General features: G+C 42.3%; 2 protein-coding genes across 3 annotated transcripts in view; both read left to right on the top strand.

Annotated features, from left to right (window-relative positions):
- nav1a (neuron navigator 1a) overlaps positions 1 to 5509 on the top strand; it is a gene marked incomplete at its 5' end in the record, with an annotated part of 68208 nt that extends 62699 nt beyond the window's left edge. For both annotated transcript variants that reach the window (XM_080030597.1, XM_080030598.1), the window contains 6 exons: positions 241 to 392; positions 487 to 558; positions 681 to 886; positions 1262 to 1380; positions 1504 to 1692; positions 2796 to 5509. In XM_080030597.1, coding sequence (XP_079886723.1) covers positions 241 to 392; positions 487 to 558; positions 681 to 886; positions 1262 to 1380; positions 1504 to 1692; positions 2796 to 2891 — 834 coding nt within the window. In that variant the 3' untranslated portion in view covers positions 2892 to 5509. The remainder of the gene's footprint in view (positions 1 to 240; positions 393 to 486; positions 559 to 680; positions 887 to 1261; positions 1381 to 1503; positions 1693 to 2795) is intronic.
- Positions 5510 to 5939: 430 nt separating this feature from the next.
- Positions 5940 to 22669, top strand: mybpha (myosin binding protein Ha; the record flags this gene model as incomplete). Its single annotated transcript, XM_080031008.1, has 13 exons — positions 5940 to 6180; positions 8042 to 8092; positions 9655 to 9789; positions 10225 to 10392; positions 13807 to 13895; positions 14030 to 14225; positions 14705 to 14844; positions 15629 to 15788; positions 16651 to 16787; positions 19818 to 20004; positions 20567 to 20615; positions 22152 to 22194; positions 22486 to 22669. 11 exons carry the CDS (start codon positions 5940 to 5942, stop codon positions 20596 to 20598), a joined length of 1536 nt encoding a protein of 511 aa, XP_079887134.1. The 3' UTR covers positions 20599 to 20615; positions 22152 to 22194; positions 22486 to 22669.
- Between the last annotated feature and the right edge of the window lie 1628 nt (positions 22670 to 24297).

Genomic DNA, 24297 nt, shown 5'->3' with positions numbered 1-24297 from the left:
TGCAGACATCTATATCAGAGCAGATAAAAGGAAACATTTCCCATATTGTACTGGTAAATAGCACAGCTCAGTCATAACAACACTCTTCACCCTATCAGGCATTCAGGTAACCTTTAACACAGTTTCACCTTTGGGTAAAAATTTTTGTTTTCATTTGTTAACTTGCAGTCAACTTTTTTCATGTTCACAAATATGGATTCAACACAGAACATCTATATTTACCTCTCTTTCCTTTCACAGGAGCTGCAGTTGTATCTGTCCGATTTAGCGAATCAAGTTGACAGAGAGAACGGAGTAGAACTGCCGCTGGCTATTATTATAGATGACATCAGTGACCCGGCGGCCATCACTGAGCTTGTTAACGGAGCACTTACCTGCAAGTATCACAAATGGTGAGTCACTTCACACAGTAAAGAATATATTTCACCCAAAAATAAAATCAGGTTCCATGAAAGTAAATGGTTTCCCCTCTGTTGATGTTTTCAGTCCTTACATCATCGGAACAACCAATCAGCCGGTGAAGATGTCATCTAACCACGGCCTGCATCTTAGCTTCAGGTAAGCACAAGGGCCGGGAAAACGTTAACCAATGCTTCCTCTTACTGTGATACCACAATAAGATAGAAAAACGAAAACCTTTCACACGGAGTAAAGATGCCATTTCTTGCCTATGACCGCAGGATGGTGACATTCTCCAATAACGTGGAACCGGCTAACGGCTTCCTGCTGAGGTACCTGCACCGTAAAGCTGTGGAGGCCTACCAGCAGACGGAGCAGGACCCAGCACGCCACGAGGCTCTCCTTCGCGTACTGGACTGGATCCCTCAGCTCTGGTATCACCTCCACACGTTCCTGGAGAAACACAGCACTTCAGACTTCCTGATAGGTGAGAGGCAGTGGACTTGCGGCCGGTTAAAGGTGGAATGAAGCTATTCTGGAGAACACCTGTCAAAATCGATCCGCTAACCTGTGCGATGAAAATAAATGATGTTCTAATACACAGCCTAGGCAATGTAAACAGGCATGTTGCTAGCTACGGTGGGACCCCTTGTTTACACACAAGTTTACAGAGCCTTGGCTGTATTTTTACACCGTATTTTTTTCCAGCGCACATACTTCACTGATTTGTACTACAAAAGGTAATTTTGATAGTATGCATTCTCCAGAATTTCCTACTCCACCTTTAATTGAGGGAACAGGGGGTGACAAGCGGATCTGAAAAAGGAAAACCCCTATTAACATGAAACGTTGCCTCCCTCAGGTCCCTGCTTCTTCCTGTCGTGCCCAGTAACAGTGGCAGAGTTCAGGCAGTGGTTCATCGACCTGTGGAATCACTCCATCATACCGTACCTGCAGGAGGGAGCCAAAGACGGCATCAAGGTGAAAAATCAGGAACAGAAAACCGACATCCTCCAAATCACAACATTAGTGGAACCAACATGAAGTCCATTCCTCTACCTCTTTACAAGTCGCTTTACAATGCATTTCAATGTGGTCTCTCAGGTGCACGGACAGAAGGCGGTATGGGAGGATCCAGTGGAGTGGGTGAGAGGGACTCTCCCTTGGCCCAATGCACAGCAGGACCAGTCCAAGCTCTTTCACCTACCTCCCCCCAGCATAGGGCCACTAAGTGAGGACAAGAAGCCCCCCAAAGATACACCTCCACCCAGCACACTGGAGTCTGACCCACTGGTGAGAGGGAACATTTTGGTTCAGATTTTCCTTTTCATAGGCAGTAAACATTCAAATTGCATTCTTATTTACTGCATTAAGATTTCATAAACCCATACCTATTCAGAGTCTCAAAATATGGAAAGAGGGAATGGAAATTCATTAAAAATAGACTTTGTGCCTGATACAACCATGCAGGCTGAACACTGCAATAGAGGAAACTGTGAATCTGCAGTACTGTTTTAGCACACACAGGGAATGAGAGACTATAGCCCGATCAAGAAAGTGAGAGAAAAACACAAATTTAAACTTCCATTATGAAGTTTATTTACCAGTATTAAGGATTCTACTTGAATATGTGTTTCTCCAGACTTTTACTAGCTGGTTTAGAAGGGCCATAGCTGTGCGAAATGAGTAATGGCTAATTAATAAGTAGGTAATTATGTTATTTAATTTGAAGGTTTTACCACAAAAAGCCATTTCTTGCCGTTCCAAAAGTGTCTTGTCTTCACTACTTTGAGTTTGGGCAGTACACAATACATTATCTCGCTCTCCAGACACGCTCTATATGCGTCAGAAAAAGAATGCGTCAGATCTTATTTAGCAGCAAGTTATTCAAATCAGATGAAATACAGCTACGCTCATTTACATCGGCAGCCTTTATACTGGATCTTGCTGGATCAAAAAAAATATTGCGCCTCTGGCCATTATGTGTGCATAGTAAATATCATTAGTAATTTTCATTTATCATGTCAAAATTCCGAACTTTGGTTGGTGCAAGCCCCTAAATTGTGAGGATTTACCACTTTCCTCAGTTTAATATAACATTTCTGTTTTTTTTTTCTTGTGGACTATTGTTTGGAAAATATGACCAATTTTATGTGCAGTTTTTTGTTTTGTTATTTTCTGACATTTCTTTGGCCTCACTGATATCTCTAATCAGAAGTGTCTGACAAGTTAATGTTTAAGAAAACAAATCCTAATTAGTTGATCTTTAGGTGTCCACTTGTGGGATGCATTACAAGAAATATTTCATATATGGCAAGCTAAATCCAACCCGTGTAAGAGAAATCCTCTCTGTTAATCTGTAGTTTGACTCACCCTGTCTCCTACTGCTTATCCAGATGGCCATGCTGCTGAAGCTCCAGGAGTCAGCCAACTACATAGAGTCTCCGGAGAGGGAGGGCTGCCTGGATCCCACTCTGAAGGCTACACTCTGAAGATAACACACACATACTGACAGGCTATGGGACTGTGAAGTCTTTATTACGGCTGACACGCATCCGGGTGCAGTCCTCCCAATGAGACTTTAAAGACTGGATAATTAACGGTTTGCTCAGTGAGCAGCTACAAAGCTAAATGTAAAGGATCTACAGATGATAAAAAAATAAAGAGATTATAGACTATGGGTTTTGCTCTGCCCTGCTATCAGACCTTTGGAAAGACTATTCAACCGCTTTTATAGGAATCTGCGACGGTCATGTCAGGGAAAGACATTGACTTTGTCTTTTCTCTTCCCCTCAGTTTGTTCCAGATGGGTTGTTGTTGAAACTGCGATTGCATGGTAACCGGAATAGTATAATGCAAAATATTACCTATAATCCCATCAATCAAGACCCATTCTTCCCTCTTTTTTTTCTTAAAATGTATTTTCTTTTTGCTTTTGACTGCCACAACTTTCTATTGGTGCTTTCTGTATTGGTTTTCTTGGAAAGCGCATGGTTCATCTCAAAGAGGAAAATTGGAGTAACTCCCTGATCTCCTTAGATGTAGGGATCATCATCACTTGACAACAGCCAAAAAATGCACTTTATTTTCTACTTGTGTTAATTGGATTTTTAAGGAGACTGTGTCAGTGATTGTGTGTATCAGGGGAGGACTTTCAGTTTGGCCAAATCATGCCGTTCATGAATAATTCCTCTAGAGGGCAGCATGTACTTGTTCCTGCCACAGTGCTCTCCTAGGGAGCTTTCTGACTTATCAAAGGTGCTCGGTATAAAATACAACACACACTCTATAACACAACTATGAAAATGGCCTTGAATGTTATTTTTCTCTCTTCTTTATTTGTCATTTTAGCCAGTGTGTCATTCATGGATCAAACATCCGAAGTGTGAAGCTGTATGAGAAACACACGGTTGAATAATGAAACGGTGTTAGGGTCAGTCTGTAAAGAAAGATCTCACCCATCAGTGGACTCTGGTTCTCTTCAGTAATATACTGATATACTAACTGCAGAGACGTTGACCGTGCTCGACATGCTGTATATAAACACAAGGCGTGTGCTCTGTCGTTAGATAACGATTTTAAGAACACAACATTCTCTTGTAATAGAGGAGGATACAGATTTGAAAAATCTTGATTTTGTAGGATTTTATATTGAGTCATCTTCAACGGGCATCCGTATATACAGCAACTACCGCCTATGTATTACACCCATAGTCACTGTTTCCATCATTTCTCATTCATTGTCCAAAGATTTAAAGTGGAGAACATACAGTAGACTGCCATCCAGTTATACAAATCTTTAGAAACAGCGTTTTCCTTCATCCCTTCATTTGCTCTTTATACCTTTGATAACATACCTTTTTTTGTTCAAAGCGTACAAATCAGTTTCGTCCACACACACTTCTGAGAGATACTGTGAGAGTAAAGGGGCTTGGGGATAAGAAAGGTTTTACTTTGTTTTTTTCCCTCTCCTATTCCTTTCTTCCAATTGTTTGCACATAATATATGTTAAGAGTACTAGATTACAGAGAGTATTTATTCCTCACACCTTTGACTTTTCTTGCAATGGAGGGGAAAAAAACCCATTGTCAGACGCGTGAGTGGAGAGTAGTAGTAGGGATTTTATTAAAACCTCTGAGCCCTGTGGCCCCCTTGAAACCTGAAGTACCTCAGACTGCCATAATCTGTCCACAATGTCCCTCTACTCTCCAAACAGGGGGTTGCTCAAGTAGAGACACGATGCCTAAGTCTATCTGTGCCTGAAACACAATTTGGCCTAATGCTGCCTTTTCGAGGCCGCTTTGATCTACCAAGCAGAGGCCTCCATTTAGAGGAAACGTGCTCATCACTTCCTCTCCCCTACTCTGATGTCACTTTATTGTCGTCACCTTTGATGCACAGGTTGGGAGAGTGGGTTATCAATGTTGGACTAGTGATAGCGATGAGCTGTTAGTTCAGATGAGGTGTGTGCTTGTAGATGAGAATGTGTATCATGACAAGGGCTGCCTGCGTAATACTAGACCTGAAACCATTTTGAACTGAAGTGTGAAAGTCCTGACATCTCAGAAGGGGTCGCCTGACAGTTGGAAGCAGTGCAACAACAGATATGAGCCCTGGAGATGTAATTTAATGATGATGCATTTTTATAACCCTGCTGTGTTTTCTTGCCCCAACGTTTTTGAATTTTGTTTCATTGGACCTACCACACTTTAACCTTACCCCGGGAAAGGGATTTTTTGATAACTGGATATCTTCCTATTTCCATGTTGTTTTTAAGAGCAAGACATTTGTTGTTGTTTTTTCTTATGCAAATATTTGTATAGGTTTATTTCTCTTTTGTACATGACATTGCTATTGTAAACACTGTAAATAGTCAGTGCATCTGCGACAACAATCATTAAAAAAAACGTGTAGAGAACGATCTAAGAGAACGCAATGGCCCCTGTATGCAGACAACAGGCGTCCTATGTGGTTTTTATTGTCTTCCTCCAGTAGGAAGGAGCGCTTGGCTTAAAAGGGGGCCTGATCAAGGTTGTATGGCATGCATTGATGACCTCATCAAAACCCATATGTCTAACATTGAGCAAAGGACAAAATAAAGTCATGCCATTCTTCACATCACTACCTGTTTTGGTTGTCTGTTTTACCTGGCGTTATCCACTAGAGGGCGCTAATACTACAGTATATTGTCAACGATCAGGCTGCTGTATGAACTCTGTGGTGCTTTTCAAGGTAATGTTCAAATGTTTTTTATGGCATTAGTTACATGTTGGTCGAATTGAGAAATGAGATGTTGTTTATTATCAAAACAAGCTTTTGAGAGTTTCCCGCCTGCAAACGCTGCAAGTCAAGACGGTAGCCTATAAGGTCCTGACCTCCTTTATACAGAGACAGACGAGGATGTGACTGAAGTTGAGAGGGGGGGGGGGGGGTGCGGAGTTTTCTCACAGCCCACACAGACCCTCACGCTATAAATATGACGCAAAATCTTCCCAGCTCTTTCACTTATCCATAAGACTGGCCGTCTGACTGTCACCACGATGCCTGGCAAAGCTGCACCCATCAAGAAGTCCCCGGCCAAGAAGGCTGCCGAGAAGACACCGGAGCCTGCAGCGGCCCCTCCACCTGCAGAGGCTGCTCCTCCACCTCCAGAGGCTGCTCCGCCGGCCGAGGCTGCTCGTGTGGAAGCTGCTCCGGCCGAGGCAACTCCTGCAGCCGAGGTAGAAGCAGCCCCCGCCGCCCCGGCAGCGGACACCCCTGCTGCGGAGGAAAGCGCTCCAGGTAGCCTACTTCGGATGTGACGGCACTTTAATACACCCCCTTTTTGAAAATAGGATGGAGTGCTAAACTAATTTAACTAATCTTTGCTGGGTTAGACTAAGATACCTCTCTGCTTGGAATAACAGCATTTTACTTTTTTCTTTTTCTTTTTAAGTAAGTTGAATTTCGGAGCAAAGAAAAGGAGATTGTGTATTAGGTAGCCGACATCATAGGCTATTTTCATCCAACAGTTTTACAACTTATCTTCAAGGTTGTATGATAACCTTCCGTCTTTTTTTCTTTTTTTTTGATTAAACTGTATTATTATGATGCTGCCGACCTGTAGGCTGCTACAAGGTGGTCCTATTATTTTGTCCACCCATTTATGCAAATGGCGAAAATTTGAATCACCTGTCAGTAACCTATTTAATTTTTCAGACCTGGTCAGAGAGCAACAGTAGCCAGAGTTACAGACACAAAAATAGAATATGTGTGTGTGTGTGTGTGTGTGTGTGTGTGTGTGTGTGTGTGTGTGTGTGTGTGCGCGCGCGCGCGCGCGTGCGCGTGGGTGTGTGTGTGCGCGTGGGTGTGTGTGTGTGTGCTTGCCAAAGTGATAGTCAGAATTTTAAAATACTTAGTAGGCTACAAGAGCAAACCTCTACAGATGCTCCAGGTATCATATACTGTAAGTAGTTTTTAATCCCCTAGGCCCAGCTAGGTGAATCAAAGTGGACAGCTTTAGTTCCTGCTGTGTCCTGTTACAGGTTGAGGTGGCAGAGTAAGAGAAGATTTTTCACCAAGTTCTGTACGGACTATGGAGTCAGACTGAGGGGATGGACATAGGGAAGAAGCCTGGGAGAGTAAGCTGTACGCAGCACTGTGACATGTGAGTGGAAAAGAACAAGCCCAATCATTTACTACTCACTATAATGAGTTAACTTGCCGAGACTGAGGCTCCTACAGTAAACTTTTAAAACCTCTAAAATCCAAGAGAGCATCAGAATATAGTTACAAATCCAAAGTTTAAAAAACATGCAGCTATTTGCATTAGTATGACATGTATGAGTCAGAGATGCTACAATATGGACGAAGCCCTCTCACATTACGTTGAAGTATGCAAGAGTGTATTATACAAACACACAGTGAATAGTTACCACAAAAGAAAACAACAACAAAGAATCTCCTTATTTGACTCCCTATGTCCAGTGACCTTGAATTATTGCACATGAAGCAACAAAGGAGAAACCAGAATCATCCCTCTTAAAACTTTATTGTTACCTGTTGAAATTAAATTTCGGAATGTCATTCATGGTGTGTGGAATTTAAAATTCTGAAATCCCTTGCATCTCAAGGTACGGTATGAAACAGAGTGTGTGGACTCTTTTGCAGCTTTGCATATTTGGACAATATTGAAAAACAATCGAAAACAAAGAATATATCGATTAATTGCACCGTTTCCACTTGGATCCTTTGCCTGCTAACGTGTAGCCTATGTAACATCTTATCCACTAGCTGTTTGTAAATTACATCATGCTTATTAATGACCATTTTCTGGCTGATCAATTTAGCCATTGTTGAAGTCCCTGCATCACATAGTTACTGTAAGAAGTGGCAGCACGATATGCACAGACTTTATATGATGGTTCAACTGCTGAACACACCAGTGTTTTCTCCATCATCTCGCACATACTGGTAAACCCGGAGATGAAGCAGCCACACTTTCTCTTGCTCTGTCTGCCTACGTGCAATAGACAGCGTTCCTCAGAGGTTCTGTTCACCAGACTTTGGTTGAAGGCTGAAGCACATCATTAATGTTGGAAGTAGTTGAGTGACTGGCCTTGTTGTTTACCTGCTAACCTCAACATGTAACCCCTAACTTCAGCTGATGCCACAACCACCGAGGAGGAAGCCAATACGACAACTCCCACAGAGGGTAAACACACACCACGTGTGGTCCACACGCATGCATGATGTGTGTGTTTGTGTGCTCATGTCCACAACACATGGTGTGTATGTTTCCTGCTCATGATCTGTTGTGTTAGCTGGTCTGGTCTTCCTGTCTGTCGACTTCATCACGTGTAACTTTTCCTCTTTGACTGGTTTCTTTTTAACCAAACTATGATGACGTTGTCTCTCTTTGTTGACATGCAGTGGTCCTCAGCTTTGTTCAAATGTCCTATGTCGTCTCCAAATTCTGTTCACTGTTCAGTTTTTTTTGGATAGGTTAAAAACCCATCTGTTCTTGTCTCTGTGAATACCGAAAGCTTTGTCCCGAATGCTCTGATCTGCTGCTTGCTTCAGTGCAGTGTGCCTTGATCAGATTAGCTTGAACTGGATTGATCCGTTGCATGAGTAATTTCATTATGGAAGTCACTAATTAGCTTTCCTAATGGCATTTTAACGCTAGCTGCTGCTGCTGCTGCTGAAGACAGCGCCGCTGCTGATCCTGATGCAGACGCTCCTGCTGCAGACGCTCCCGCAGAGGGTAAACATGACTCACCACACAGACAACAGCATCACTACTCAACCACAAAATATACAGCAAAGAGCAAACAATGACGCTTTATTGAAAAACATGAAACAAGTGTTGCTATCTGTCATGCCTTTACCCAGCTGTGTCTTAACAACCCTTAAAACCTCCTGATATCTTTTCCAGTGAAAACTATCCAAATTGATTGGCAGGTTTAAGACTACATGGAAAAGATTCTCTGGATGTTTGTCATGTCCTCATTGCTGGTGCTTGTTTCTAAGAAAGGACATTAAACTCCTGCTTGTTTGATGCTAGCCGCTCCAGCAGAAGCTGCTGTAGTTGAGGAGCTGCCAAAGGCCCCCACACCCCCACCTCCTGAAGGTAACAACCACATTCATGCCCTGCCTTTGGGCTTGGTCCTGCTTTGAATACCAAGTCAAGTTCTATTGCAAATTGGACACTGCTCTAAACAACCTAAAGAAACTCTGTTTACTTTTATGTGTGACAAAGAAGTGGATCGAACCATAATTCAATTAATCATGTAATTGACTTAATCGTTTCAGCTCTACTTCAGGTGATGACTCATTAAGGAATATTGTGCAGAATTGTAAAAATGTTTGACATAAGTAGAACGGAAACAATTATTCCAATTATTGATTAGTTGACCAACCAGGGAAATAATCTGCTTTTCTTTTGTTCAGGCTTCTCTGCAGAACTTTGCTGCATTTTTTGTCTTATGAATTGAATTTTTGGACTTTTGATTTGACAAAAACAAAACATTTGTCAACCCAATTTTTTCTCTTTCTCCTAATGATAATTTGCTTAATCGAGACAATAATCTGCTGATTCATTGATAATGGAAATAAGCGTACGTCACAGCACCACACATATCATCGTGTTGTAGAATGGAGACTACGTGGCTAATTACTCCATCCTGTGTATTTTCAGTGTCATTTCAGCTCAAGTTACTGTTGTCCACTTCAACCCCTTAACTCAGCTGCACTGTTTGTTTGAACTTCCTTCAGTGCCCACCAGCGCTCCTCGGGACGTGGCTCTGGAAGATGTGAACAACTCCAGCCTCACCATCAATTGGATGACTCCAGAGACCGTTGGGGACTCCGGCCTGGACGGATACCTCCTGGAGTACTGCAAGGATGGAAGTAAGTGGGTGCATGTGTGTGTGTGTGTGAGTGTGTGTACGAGAGACTGCACCTGTCCTAAGAGCGTCAGAGGGCAAATGAACTCATAGCTGGGTCCAGGCCGTATACGGCAGGGAGCAGTTCAGCGGCTGTCACTGTATCTCCTGACACCGCTTTTAGAAGTGCTTGTTTGCTCAGATGACAGCATGCCTTCTGAGGTTTCGCTTCAGACCGCCAAAGTGTACTTCTCAGGGGCTCCTTGTTTGTAAACTTGTGTCGACAGGTGATAAACAACTTGTCATGCCCCACTAATGTGTCATCTACATGAAAAATAGCTTTAGGAGGAATATGTGGGATTTTTACCTTATCAGCCTTATCACACGATCATGATGTTTACTTCAGAGTGAAAATTGTATCAAATGCTTTATTGACAAAAAACCCTGGGTTTTCCTGCAGCAACAGACTGGGTGGCAGCTCAAGAGGGGCTGACCGAGGCAAACCGCTACTGCATCAAGAATCTGACCACTGGAGACCTGCTGCATGTGCGTGTGGTGGCTGTAAACCGTGGGGGGCGCAGTGAACCTGGTATACTCGCTCAGCCTGTGCCAATTCGTGAGGTTGCGGGTAAGCAGCAGCCAATTTCAGTTCTCAGACTTCACGACGGAACACTCACAGAACAGTCACTTGTGTCTACTTAAAAGGGAAATAGGAAACAGCCTACACCATGATTATATGTTTGTCTTCGTATAAATGTTCTGTGCAACTGAACAGTGAGATGCTTTACTACCTGGAGAAACAAAAAAAAATGCAATGAGAATTTTTATCTGTGGAATAGATTTCTTTATAGTGCCGACAAAGTCCGTGCACCCCCAAAAGACATTCCCAAGAAAGAATATACCTGTGATGTTTGATCTTTTGATTTATTGACAACTCTTATGTTGTCTTTTGCTTGTCAGCCTCTTTAACAGGAGCCCTCTGATAGTGTAACTAATGTCCTATCCTTAAAATGCTCACGTTACAACCAGGGAGGTAGAGGTGGTATTAATTGTCAGGGCCTCAGATGGACTGGACATATGTGTGCACATAAATCCTACAGGTGCTGACAAGAGCTTTCATTAGCTGCAAATCATGCTTTGACGACCACGTGTGCATGTCTTCAGTCGTTACGGCAGGATTTCTAACTTGTTTAGAGATTTGTTTTGTAGCAAATAGTCCTTAGATCTTTTTGCTTGCTGGTAGCCGATAAGTCGAAAAGGAGGTGTAAATCCAACAAGAGTGATATATGAATAATAATAGTTGATTAATGCAGTGCTTATCAATATTAATGATTAACAAGTATTTTGCAAATATAAAACAGAGAAATTAACAGAATATAATTTATCAAAAAGCAGAAGCAAAATAAGCAAAAAGGACTGGAAAGAAAGAATACCACTCAATGTATAAATATGGTATATACTGTATGTATATGTCAACTATACATATACACCATCTGTTACATATACAGTCTCAAACATGACTTCTGCAGTCAGTGGTTACCAGTCTAAGTCTTCAAGCTGATTTAATGGAAGACTGAGTCAGACAGAGGAATCCGTTTGGCTACTGAGCTGTCTGGCAGCCATATTTTTACAGACTTCAACCCTGTGTGTGTGTGTGTATGACCCCACTGTCACTTAATGACATTGCAATACAAATGCGTTCCTCTCCCTTCCAGACTGAGTAGAAGTTTGGTTCACATATACATGTCACTCCTCAGAAATAAATACTACAGTAAAATTCTCCCACTTAATACTTGCTGAACGATAAACTAATGGCATAGTGCTATCCTGATCATGAGAACCTTTTACTTCCATTCAAAGTCACTTTTATGTGATAATACGTTTGTATTAAGAAGTGCAGAAAGTGGCTTCAAACTGTGAACCTTTAGGTCCTACAATCTCTCTACAACTTTCTGTAATAATGCCCTAAACATACACAAAAAAACACAAAAGAAAATAATTGACTAATATTACACTTTCAACCTCCTCTTTATATGTTTAAACTTATGTATGAACGTTACTGGTGCCCTTCATTTCCACTAGCTCACACACTGAGTCACATTGAGGCAGCGTTGACCGGAGCTGACATGCCCGGTTATCCACTTACAGACGGACAGCTAACCATCTCAGAACACATTTCCTGGTCGGCATTCAAAACACAGCGGGAAACCTGGAAACTTAAGTGAAGAAATGCAAGTTATGCAGTGAATTTGCTGGTCAACTGAGGGGAGCGAAACATGAGCCTAATTGGTGGATTCTGGTTGGCTTGTTTGGGCCAGGGTAAATTCAGCTGTGTGTCAGTCACACACACTGTCCTGACTAGATACCCATCTGCATGTAGGCTGTTCTGATAAAGATATACTGTCCTATACACGTGCTGAAAGCCCCCCCACAAAGACACTTTATCCAGAGACAAAGGCAGATTATAGATGGATGCTGCAAGCTGCTGGATGCTGTAATGTGAGCGACGCTCCTGGGCATTGCTGGGAAGTGTGCTGATTAGCAGGGATTAGTGTAGTGAGCCAAATTTGGAGGCAGACCTAATCCTCATCGGGATTGATGGTTCCAGGAGCCCTATCTCGGTCCGCGCATCAGTGTTATGGTGACAAATGTTAGGATGAGGAGGAAGAGACGCACTGGGCAAGAAACCAAATGAGATGGGGAGCGACAGAGGGAGAAAGTGTGACAGCTACAGAATGACTGACAGGAGGTTGATTGCGGAGTGAGGACATGTTTAAGTGGATGAGGAGAAACAGAGACTGCAGCAAGGCGAGGGAGGTCACGGAGGCCTAGCAGCTTGGTTACCTTAATTATCCTGTGTGAGCCACGAGAGATTTTCAAACATTTGCTGTTTATGCAGAAACATGCGAGGGATGCTGTTCCTGATACCGGGCCTACACGAAATGAATGTCTCACAAATCCCCGACCACGCTGAAATTTCATCCGTATTATTTTATTTACAGTTAGAGCGCAGGAACAGCAGTTATCACTTTAGATTTGGGTGTCTAGGGTTTCCAGTCTGTTGTGCTTCAGTCGTGTATCTAGGTTGGATGTTTGACCAGACTCCAATCCGTTGAGAGACAGATAACATCTTCCTGCTGTGTCTTTGTGCATGACATGAGAGAACACGTGTTGGGGTCTCATCACAAAAGCTATTTTAAGAGGCACTGGATGCAGGGTCTCCTTCTTTTGCCCGTCTCTACCCGGATACGGTACTTTTCCTCTGTCTGAGACCTTCTCTGGCAGGATTTCCCTATGTCCTTCCCTGTGTATGACTTATTTATTGTTGACTCTAATAACCACATAGATGGTGGACGCCTGAGTGTATGGCTGTATAGTGTCATGGACGTATTGCTGGAAACACTGGTATCAATTTATTAATCTCAGAATGGGCAAATAGTCATAATGAACTGGGAAAATTGCCAATGCTTATAACATTAGGTTCTAACATGCTGGGGAATAAAATACGATTATTTAGATTATTATTATAACTAAAATGTCACAAAATAGTGAGAAATACGTTATTTACAAGAAAATTTGCAAGTTAACACTTTAAAAAAAAATATCTGAGAAAATTTAGGCTTTTTTGCTTGAAATGACCGAAACTATGAATACGTCAAAATCCTAAGTTAAATAACAAATGTATAACAACAAGTGTACTATTCAACTAATAAAGCTGATGTACAGACTAACTTAATTTTAGCTCCTTCAGTCATGTTCTCTTGTCAGCTTTGCCCAGCTGTGGCTGCTCTATTTAGGTCTTGTTGAGCTGTCATTTGAAGCACACATGATCCCCCAAAACTCCGAAATGTAGAACACAATTTGTACACTGGTAACGCTAGCCAATGATGTCAAGTGGATGATTAATGTACATAGGCAATATGATGACAATTGCAAGCAACACATGTACCAGAATGTGCTATAGATCAGGTTGTAATAAGAATAAGAAACAGATGATGAAGGCAGAAGATAAACTTGCCTGACTTGACCTTTTGTTTTTCAGACCGTCCCAAGATCCGCCTGCCCCGCCCTCTCCGATCCCGCGTCACCAGGAAGACTGGAGAGCAGATCAACCTGGTCATCCCTTTTCTAGTAAGCCAGCACTTTACAAACACAACATCTGTAATGGTCCGTTAATAACATATACAGTTAGTACATAACATTTTAACAGACGTTACCGTTGCATCTCCTCATAATCTCCTACCTCTCTTTTCCCGACACACCAGGGAAAGCCCAAACCTGCGGTGTCGTGGCTTAAGGACGGTCAGCCTTTGGATACAAAGAGGGTCAACGTCAGGAACAGTGACAATGACAGCATCTTGTTTATTCGCGCTGCCGAGAGGGACGACTCTGGTGTTTATGAGATTACAGTTAAAGTGGACAGCTTTGAAGACAAAGCCACCATCACGCTCCAGATCGTGGGTGAGTGGCGCATTGCCTATGTTTACACTCAAACACACACACACACACACACACACACACACACACACACACACACACACACACACACACACACACACACAAATACACACAAATACACAAAGCGTGTGAATGTTGACTGATTTCAGACCTCCCTGATGAATCTGCTCAGCTGTTTGTGCAGATGACTTGTTGACTTGTTTCTCCTGAGACTCCAGACTTGCTATGACAGTAATTCAAAGCACCAGCCAACATCCATTACACCTCTAACGATGATGCCCTTTGACCCCACAGTATTTGACCCTGCTGTCAGCTGCTGCTGTTTAAAATGTGCCGCCCAACATAGGAGGCATTACCCAACAGATATATGGTCGACTTTTAGATCCAACAGCAGACAACTTTCGTGCTTTCAGGAACTTGCTGGTTATAATTTTATAATTGTTTATCATTTTATAAATACTTATTGTGCTGTTTCTCCTCAGAGCTTCCAGGCCCTCCTGCCAGTGTGAAGTTGGTGGACTCATGGGGCTTCAACGCTGCCCTGGAATGGACCCCTCCTAGGGATGATGGCAACACAGAGATCATTGGATACACCGTGCAGAAGGCAGACAAGAAGACCGGGGTATGGCAGATGTTCACCTTGTCAGGAAGTTGCGGACATGAGTCGGATTAATAGGAGTTAACAGGAGTCCCATGTAGATCCCGGTGGCGTAGTTGTGGGATTACTCCCATTGATCCTGATAGTGCCACCGCAACACGATACAAATGTAGCATATATGATTAACCGGCTTGCCATGCTTTTTTTATATTCCCCGTTGTACCTTTTTGTCATTGAATATCAGATTAGTCTGTGGAGTTGCTTTGCCGTTTTTTTGATGGTGAGGTTACGGTTGAGCAGAAGATTTGCTTGTGCAAGTAGCCACCTAAGCTACGTGTAACCAATTCAATAAAGGCTTAACATTCATAGGAGCGAAGGAGGAACATTTTGGATTTTTTTTTTGTTTATCTGTGGTGTTTAGAGTCACTTCATTAAGCAGATTTACCTGTAACAGAATACCAGGGACATTTACATTTACGTATAAAAAACTTTTTATGAATTAAGACTTTGGGGTGGACATGCCCTTAACTAAACGCAGTATTTACTTATTACACATTTGATGTATTTAGGTATATGCAGTATTTAAAAATCCCCTCCATCACCACCACCTTTTCTGCTACTAAAACTATGATAAAATGGTGTCTGATTAGATTGTCTGGGTTATATTGCTGTGTGTCTTTTTCTTGGAGGTATGTTTTACAGTCCGATATGTCTCAAAATGCTTATTGGTCTTTTGAAAGTTCTGACTCATGGTTCTGAAAACGGAGCAGGACACTAAACTGTCCGTCTGTTGCGTTTCCACCTACAGGACTGGTTCAGTGTATTGGAGCACTACCACAGGCTAACCGTCACCGTCACAGACCTCATCATGGGAAACTCATACTCCTTCAGAGTATTCTCTGAGAACAAAGTGGGCAGCAGCGAGTCCTGCGCTGTCACCAAGGCAGTGGCCACCATCGAGAAATCAGGTGACTTTCTGGTTTAATTTCTGTGATTCTTCCGAGTCAAGTTGTTGATACATTGAATGATTTAGAGTTAAGTGGCAGAGCTGCAGTACAAGTGGGTACTTTAATTAACTGCTGTAAGTCTGTGAGAGTCTCAAGTGTGTGTGTGTGTGTGTGTGTGTGTGTGTGTGTGTGTTTAAAGTAAAAACTTGAAGAATGGAAATTGCCTTTGTAGCCCTTGGCCAGGGCTCATCTACTACTGAAATACATTTTAAGAGGCCCTGACAACATCAGGACAGCTGGCAGAGCAAATGTTGCGTGTGGTGGTGGTGTGTGTGCGTGTGTGTGTGCGTGTGTGTGTGTGCGTGTGTGTGTGTGTGTGTGTGTGTGTGTGTGTGTGTCTGGCTTCTCCATGTAGGCCGGGTTTTCACTCTGCATTCAAGTTTGGCCTTGCAGAACAACTAATAACTCAACCCTTACTGCTGAAGGCCTAGCAGTCGATGCGTCTCACTTTGCAGATGAAGTTTGAGTATTTTGTTTGGGTAATAATTAATGCTAGGTCAATAAACTGGCTGGGCTAATACATCCAACGATTAAATGTTATTAGGCGCCATCACAGACCATCACAGAGTCACTGGGCTGATGTCAAGACTCCATTCCACTTCTGCAACTGTTCCAATTGGAAATGCACAAAACAGTGGCTTAGCGTATTTTAGCAATTAGTATTACCGTCACTCGTAGCCACGTGGCTGCAGCTTTTGCTTCACAGTAAAAATTTTCATGTATTACCATTAATGACCATCCCTTAAATAAGCATTGACAGGCCTTGTACTTTTACATACAATGCAGGGATCTCCACCGTGAAATCTGTCCCATTTCTTCACAGGTATCATCTACAAGTGTCCCGAGTACACTGAGCACGACTTCACCGAGGCACCCAAGTTCACCACCCCCCTCGCTGACAGAGCCGCCACCGTGGGATATACCACCAAGCTGCTGTGCTCTGTTCGTGGATGCCCCAGGGTCAGAACAACACTCGTATAATATAACTGTACATCTTGTCCTGTTAGCTGATAGCTTATGCCAGCGGCTAGTATTTCAACACGTGATTGGTCATTTGAAGCTCAGGAAACATCTGGAAGAGGGTTAAGCCCTGTTCTTTTAATATTGTTCACACTTTAGGAAGTTGAATTCTACTTTCCTGGTCCAAACATTTGTTTCTGCTATATTTAAACAGTTTTGCTCCTACTTGAAAGCCTTGATAAATCATTTGAGTGTGTGGTATACCGCTTCAAATTAGGTATTAATGTCACTGCTATAAAGATCCGCTGTAAAACTGGGGCAGGGATTACACCGGCATGTCTATGCGAAGTTTCAGTGTGTCTCTCACTGTTCTTGGCGGCCTCTGCTCTGCTCTTCTCTGCTCTGGTTAAACTTATCTTTACAGTTGTCTGGCTGACGCAGACGGCTTAGGTGGCAGGCCACGGTGGAAATGCATTTGATTATGCGTCCTAGCTGCCCTTGGCTACTCTCACCAAGGACAGCAGAGGTTGGACTGGCTGCATATGTCAGTGTAGTTGAGAAAAATGTAATGGGAACTCTATTTAATTTGGCTGGACTGGACGACTGGTATAAGTAGATAGTCATGAAGACATGGGCAGGTATGATATTCTGACGGTATGATAACCTTGGCAAAAATACCAAGGTATCACGATTACAGCTCTGAAATGTGTTATTTTGAAATGTATGGGTAAACATAATACAATAAATAATTGAATTATTTTAAACAAAATTAAAGTCAGTCCTCTAAGTGAGCAGCTCAACAATGTTTTTAGAGACAGTCTCAGCATCTGCACGTGTCTCTTTTAGTAAAAGTTATGATGCAGGAATATTCTGAAGAATAAACTTGTATGTTAACATCCTGTGGGGGCTTTGGCGCTGATACCTAAGAACGGTATTCTGAAAATAATAGTGGTTTTGAAACATTGACTTCTTCAAACCGTGGTATTCCTTAAAACCGGATACCGGCCCATGCCTCTATTCATGTTTCAGGGACAGCAGAGAAAGCTGTAAAGAAAACATGTTATGGAATGTGGCATCTGTGAGACTTCGCCAGAGGTTAATACCCCAATGTCACCGTTCACAGACACAACAGAAAGAATCACATAAAATAAAGATTTCAGTTTGACTTAGCGCTATCTTAAACACCATCTCCACTCACACTCCCTATAAATGATTTCACACTTGGCCATTCCGTGTGTTGTACAGTACAGTAGCGTGTGTTTATTGAGACACTTTCTTCTTCTCTGGCTCAGAGTCCAGAGCCCCTTTGGGAGCTGCTGTCCGACAGAGAGTCACGCGGTGTGATATGTTGACTAACTGTCTCCGATAAAGAGCTGTCATGTGTAGAGGAGCTGAGAGCGAGACGAAGGGAGAGGATAGATAACCAGCAGAGACAAAGAAGAATCCAATGATAAGAAGTAATAGCCCCTTGTCCTCTTATGGCCAAGCGGAGATGTTGCAGTATCACAGGAGGGACTATTTTTGCCACCCCGTCCAGACCACATCACTGTTATCGGTGTGACTGACGTACGCACACAGACACACCAAAGACAGGAACATGATGGGACAGGAGAGGGACAAAGGAAGATAAAAGGATTAGAGCAGGAGAGATGAGTGGATGTATTTACAATCTCCGTCAATTAAACAAGACCAAGGACTATTTTCGTGTTGGGCGCAGGGTGCGTAATTCAGTGTCACACCAGCGAACTGGTATGTAGACATGTTATTACTTCAGTTCATCAGGATAAAGATTCACAAGTGATTCTTTAGTCAGTTAGTTAGTGAATTACTTAACCTTTCCTTTTCTCCGTTGACTTCCTTTGAGATATTGCTGTATGGACCAAAGTGTTGGTCCAACTAGCATCCTTTGAGAGAGGGTGAGAAAAGCGTTATATCAAAATAATGTTTCTATGAATGACTCTTCTTTTGTATGCTGCTTCCTGATTCCATGCACCGATTTACTGATCCACACTTTGATCTCATTTAATTGTCGATTTTTGTAGTGATACACCTAACTGCCCCACTCATGTAAAGCCTGCAGCTCTACCGTGATAACCAGCACTTGCAGCAATACAGTTTGTTGGAGGTGTCAGCTTGCAACAACTTCATTAACACCGCGACAGCCTCTCTCTACTGCCAGAGGATCAAATATAGGCTACCGTGGCAATGTCAATCATTTTGGTCATCCTCCACCTCCTCCATTAGAATAAACAATGGAGATTGAAAAGACTCACGGGGTGGCATTAGACACTTTCAAATCAAATCCTTCTAGATGTAGCGCACTGCACGTCCACGTCCTGCTAAATGTTTAACTTCGAAAGAAAGCCATGTCATTCAAACCTGACATATTCCCTTATAATAATCTGTTTGCATATTTGAGCTTGATTAATATTAATCTGTGGATCTTAAAAAAAAATCTGTTTCCAGTTGTTACTTCGTCAGAGGATAACCTAAACAGTGAGGTCATATCTCAGGAACGTCACTTTCTAAAATAGAATAAACATGTATTTACAAAACATGTCGTAAGCACCTATTTAGAACTACATATGTTTCACACATCAGTGAGGAAGGGATGAAAACAAATTGTGCTGAATAGCGTCAGCTGAGGTGAAATCCAATAACCAAGAGGGAGAGTGTCACTGAGAGCCAGAGCGATGCATAACTGAGGTCAGAAGAAGAACTTATGTTACTCCCATTCTACCCAACCGTCACACTCAGCTGTCAGAGCCAACTCGAATACAAGATGACAACATATGTTAAAAAGCCCAGTCCTCTCCCACGTTTGTTTTGTTTGTAAGCACATGAAAATATGTTGACCAAAAAACAAGCAATTCTGATTAACAGGGTTGCTGTAATGAATGTGTAGCATTGAAATTCCAGGCAAAATGTAGCCTACAAGTTGAGGAATAAAGTTAGAACACTGATTAAATAGAAAGATGCAAACACTGTTTAACACAAAGTCTGTACAATAACACCTCCTCTTCCTCGCAGCCTACAATCCAGTGGATGAAGAATATGATGATCATCGGAGACGACCCCAAGTTTCGTCAGATCTCTAACCAGGGCATCTGCTCCCTCGAGATCCGCAAGCCCGGCTCCTTCGATGGTGGCGTGTACACCTGCAAGGCCAAGAACGCCCAGGGGGAGGCCACTGTCTCCTGCAAGCTGGAGGTCAAACGTACGTATCCGCTGACAAATGAAGGAAAAGGAAGTATTCAGTGAACACTGCTTAAATCTTTTGGTGTGACAAAATCTCTAGTTTGGGAAATGTGTTATTCACTTTCGTGCCAAGAGTGATTTTGGAAGACTGGTAACCACTATCGAAAAAAAAAACTATTTAGTTGTGAAACTAAACAGCAGCAGGTGGTTAGTCACACTTAGCACTAAAACAGAAACAGGAGGAAACAGCTCGCCTGTCTAAAAAAGATCCTTTTAAAATCTAGTTACCTTTGGATGGAGCCGGGCTAGCAGCTCCCCCCCATTTCCAGTCTTTATGCTGAGCTAAGCCAACTCGCTGCTGACTTTAGACATAAAAGCAATATTGATCTGCTCATCTTACTCTAAATAGGATACCAAATCAGCATATTTCCCAAAATGCTAAACAAATGTTCTTTAAATGTTTAAATGAAATTTAGAGAACCTGATAAATTGTTGATGATTCCAACGTACCTGAAATAATATACCAGAACTTAAATCCACTATAAGGACGTCAATATTTTTGTGTGTTCCTCTCCCAACAGAGATTGTTATACCGGAGGGAAAAAGTCAATAAACCAGCAAGGTACAGAGGTAAGAACAGAGATAAATACATTTGAAATTTCCTGTGCAAAAGAGACAGACCTTCAGTCCCCTCCCTCTTGGGAGCACAATGATACGCAATATATTTCCTCATAAATAATAAATAAAACCCATGATGATGTGTTACTACCATCACTAACACTAATACTGCCTTCACACATAAACCTTGTTTATGAGATAACGACACAGTTTGGCAAACTGAGAATACTCCTTTGCCCGATGACTGGCCATGAATTGCAGGGTTACCTAACTAACAGCATCAAATTAAAACCACTGACAACTCATTTGTCCTTCCCTCTTGCCTTCTTCTTTCTCATCTGTGTCACACCTCATTCTGCTCCCTCCTCCTCTGTACATCTCGTACGTCGCGAGCGCTGCTTTTGGATGTGGTAATGTGGCAGAGATTAATGTCAGTCGGATAGAAATACCAATTTTGCTGTTTTTTACAGCTCTCACATTTCTATTTATACCCTCACTATTAGGATGGCCGTGCCTGCATTTTGGTATAGGCAATTCCATTTAAGCTTTTTAAATGCTTGAGTGGTGTAGTCTTTCAAGGAGGGCCAGGAGGCTTTTGCTCACGGTGTCGTTTCAAAATACTGGCGTCAAGTGGTGTTAGAGCGTGGCCAGATGTAAAAAGAGTAAAACATGAGGGTCAAAGAGTAGAAAATACATCGGTGCATGAAATAAGGCTGAGACGGATGAGCGATGAGTTCATAATTAGTTTTGTCATGCAAAAACGAGTGATCATCTTTCTCCAGCAGGAATCTTAATGTCGTCACATGATTATTCTTAAATCATGCACTTGGAAAAAGGTCTTATACTCTACATTATGAACAGGTGTACAGTCGCCGTGCCATTTTGTTGTTCAACATTAGCGTAGCATTTCAATTCCTTGTCTTAGTTGTTTGACGTTAGCAAATATACTGGATGCTACTACTGGTTGTTTTGCTACATGCAAAGTTGACCTTCAGTGCGGTCATGGACACATGTGTTCACACTAAACTGCATGTAGGGTCACATGCCAGCCGGAACCAGGCATCGTAATGTAACCCGCGGTGTGTTTGGATGCATTCACACCTGCATTTACAGCTGTCCACGCTGCTCAGATAACCAAAGGCGCATTTCCGTGCCCTATGGATGATGTGATCGGGAGGGGCCCCTCAAGGGGAAAACGAGGGATTAGCCAGGGAGGAAGGGCCTTTGGGTGGGGGGGTGATGTCAGCGAGACAATCCATAGCTTCTAAAAATGACTCCAGATGATGTGACATACAGCCAAACTCTTCACATTACCATGAGTCAACAGGCGGATTGGAGTGCTGCGCAAAGAAGGGAGAATGGGCTAAGAGGGCAGAAAACCAAGCCAGATAATCCTCGATGGAAAATAGGAAGGGGATCTCTCCCTCACACGCACGCACAAAACCTCACGCAAATCACGACACACTTTCTCCCATAACATTCCTGACTGAAGTGATTATTAACACCTCATGACCCCATTTAATCCTGCTATGATTCCCTATCCATCAGTGCCTTTAAAGGACCAGCAAGAGTCCAGGTCTTGTGTTTAATGGTGAGTTGACGTGTGTGTGTGTGTGTGTGTGTGTGTGTGTGTGTGTGTGTGTGTGTGTGTGTGTGTGTGTGTGTGTGTGTGTGTGTGTGTGTGTGTGTGTGTGTGTGTGTGTATGTGTGTGGGTGTGTGTGTGAGTGTGTGTGTGTGTGTGTGTGTGTGTGTGTGTGTGTGTGTGTGTGTGTGTGTGTGTGTGTGTGTGTGTGTGTGTGTGTGTGTGTGAGTGTGTGTGCTTGCCCACATCATAAATCCAATAAAAACCTCTCCTGTATGTCTTTCTTATGTTGTCCAAAGTGTTTGAGGAAGTGAGAGAAGAAGTCGTGGCTGGCTGTGCAACAGTGTGTACATAATGAAGGAACGACTCACCATCTCCTTCCAGTGTCCACGGAAGACCGACCCAACCTATCCCAGTTTGCCAAATTTATGTTATTTTAGCTGGTGACCTGTTTGCATGTGTCCATGCCTGTATTTGTTAGAGTATATATATATTTATATATATTTATATGTACTACTAATAAAACAGTGAATCATTTGGACGTGCTATTGCAATGACTGTATGGATGTGTAATAAAAATTGTATTTTATCATATGTGGATTGCTGCACTTAATTTAAGATACTGACAATAAAATGCCTCACATATTTTTAGGTTAGAACCAACTTAAAGGGGGGTGACTGTGGCTCAGGTGGTAGAGCGGGTCAGCCAATGATCGAAGGGTTGGCGGTTCGATTCCTGCCCTGCCACCGGTGTCATGGTTGTTATGTCCTTGGGCAAGACACTTCACCCACCTTGCCTAGTGTGCATGTCGATAGTTAGCCTGCTATCGGTGTATGAATGTGTTTGTGAATGGTAACATGGGAATGGGAACAGGACTCCCTTGAAAAAGAGTCTCCGGTTTCAATGGGATTTACCTGTATAAGGAAAAAAAAGGTTTAAGAAAATTTAAATAACCAAATATTAAATTTTTATTATAATTCTTGTATAGAGACAAATCTGCTGGCTTTCAGGGGCTGTTATGGTTCAAGTTACAAGAAGGAGTATATCGCCATGCAGAGTTGTGCTGCCACCCCTGAACCTGGTAGTGAGTGGGATTTTGTTTTTGTTGCTCAAATCATTGACAAATAAAAATAGAAACACAAACAGAAAAAAATATATAATTCAAAGACTGTGCCATCAGCTTCTTTTATTGGAAGCCACATTTTACCAAAGCAATAGTGGAAGTTGTGGAAATAGCCGCCCTAGTATCTGTACTCTGAAAAGCTCCACTATCAAGTTGCCCAGTACAACCACAGTATGATCAACCACGGGAGCAGTTTCTTATTGCAGCCCTTTAACACCTACCACTGGCAGTAGCATATTTAGGAAGAAAATATGTGTTAAAATGTTGTGTATCTTGGTCCTGACTGAGCTGTCCATTGGAATTAATTAGTAATGCTGTGAATTCTACTTTAGTTAAATGAAACCAAACAGCAATGATTTTTGGTGTAATAATTGTTTGGAAAACACTATAATCTTGGACAAAGGCAGAGATTCAAAGACTCCTGTGCTGGTAAACATTCACCCTTGCAACTCGACTCCCTATCTTTTAGATCTAAGCGCTTTGGCAGGTGCAGGATCTTGTCCAGCTTATGGTTGACTAAATCTTCACAGATAGATTTGATTTACTCAAAAAACAAACTACTGCCATAACAGACGATGTTATTGCATATCAAGACCATCTTCCTGCTTAAGTTCATAACACTCAATCAAACACTTTGAGTGCGCAAGAATAATCTGGTTTTCAGTAACACTTGATGCCGTAAAAGTGTTTCAACAGGTTTTTACAAAAAAGACATTGTAAAACAGAAAATATGATGTGCTTGTCAGGGAAACAGTGTGCAGGGTGCAGAGGGTCAATAGTGTGGTCTGGTAGAATATGACTATCTGTGTTATACTGACATCTAATGGTGCAACAAAACCACTGAAATGATTTTGACTTCGGCACTTATACTCCTAACATAATCAATTCACATTGAATAAAAACACTTTGATATTTAAATGTAAAAATGTGCATAGATATGCACAGGTTTCAGTGGTAATCGAAGGAGAGACTCTCAGCTGAAAACAG

The sequence above is a fragment of the Ammodytes marinus genome (assembly GCF_949987685.1).
Source record: "Ammodytes marinus genome assembly, chromosome: 7".
Lineage (NCBI taxonomy): Eukaryota > Metazoa > Chordata > Actinopteri > Uranoscopiformes > Ammodytidae > Ammodytes > Ammodytes marinus.
This window is presented reverse-complemented; position numbering and strand designations above follow the sequence as displayed.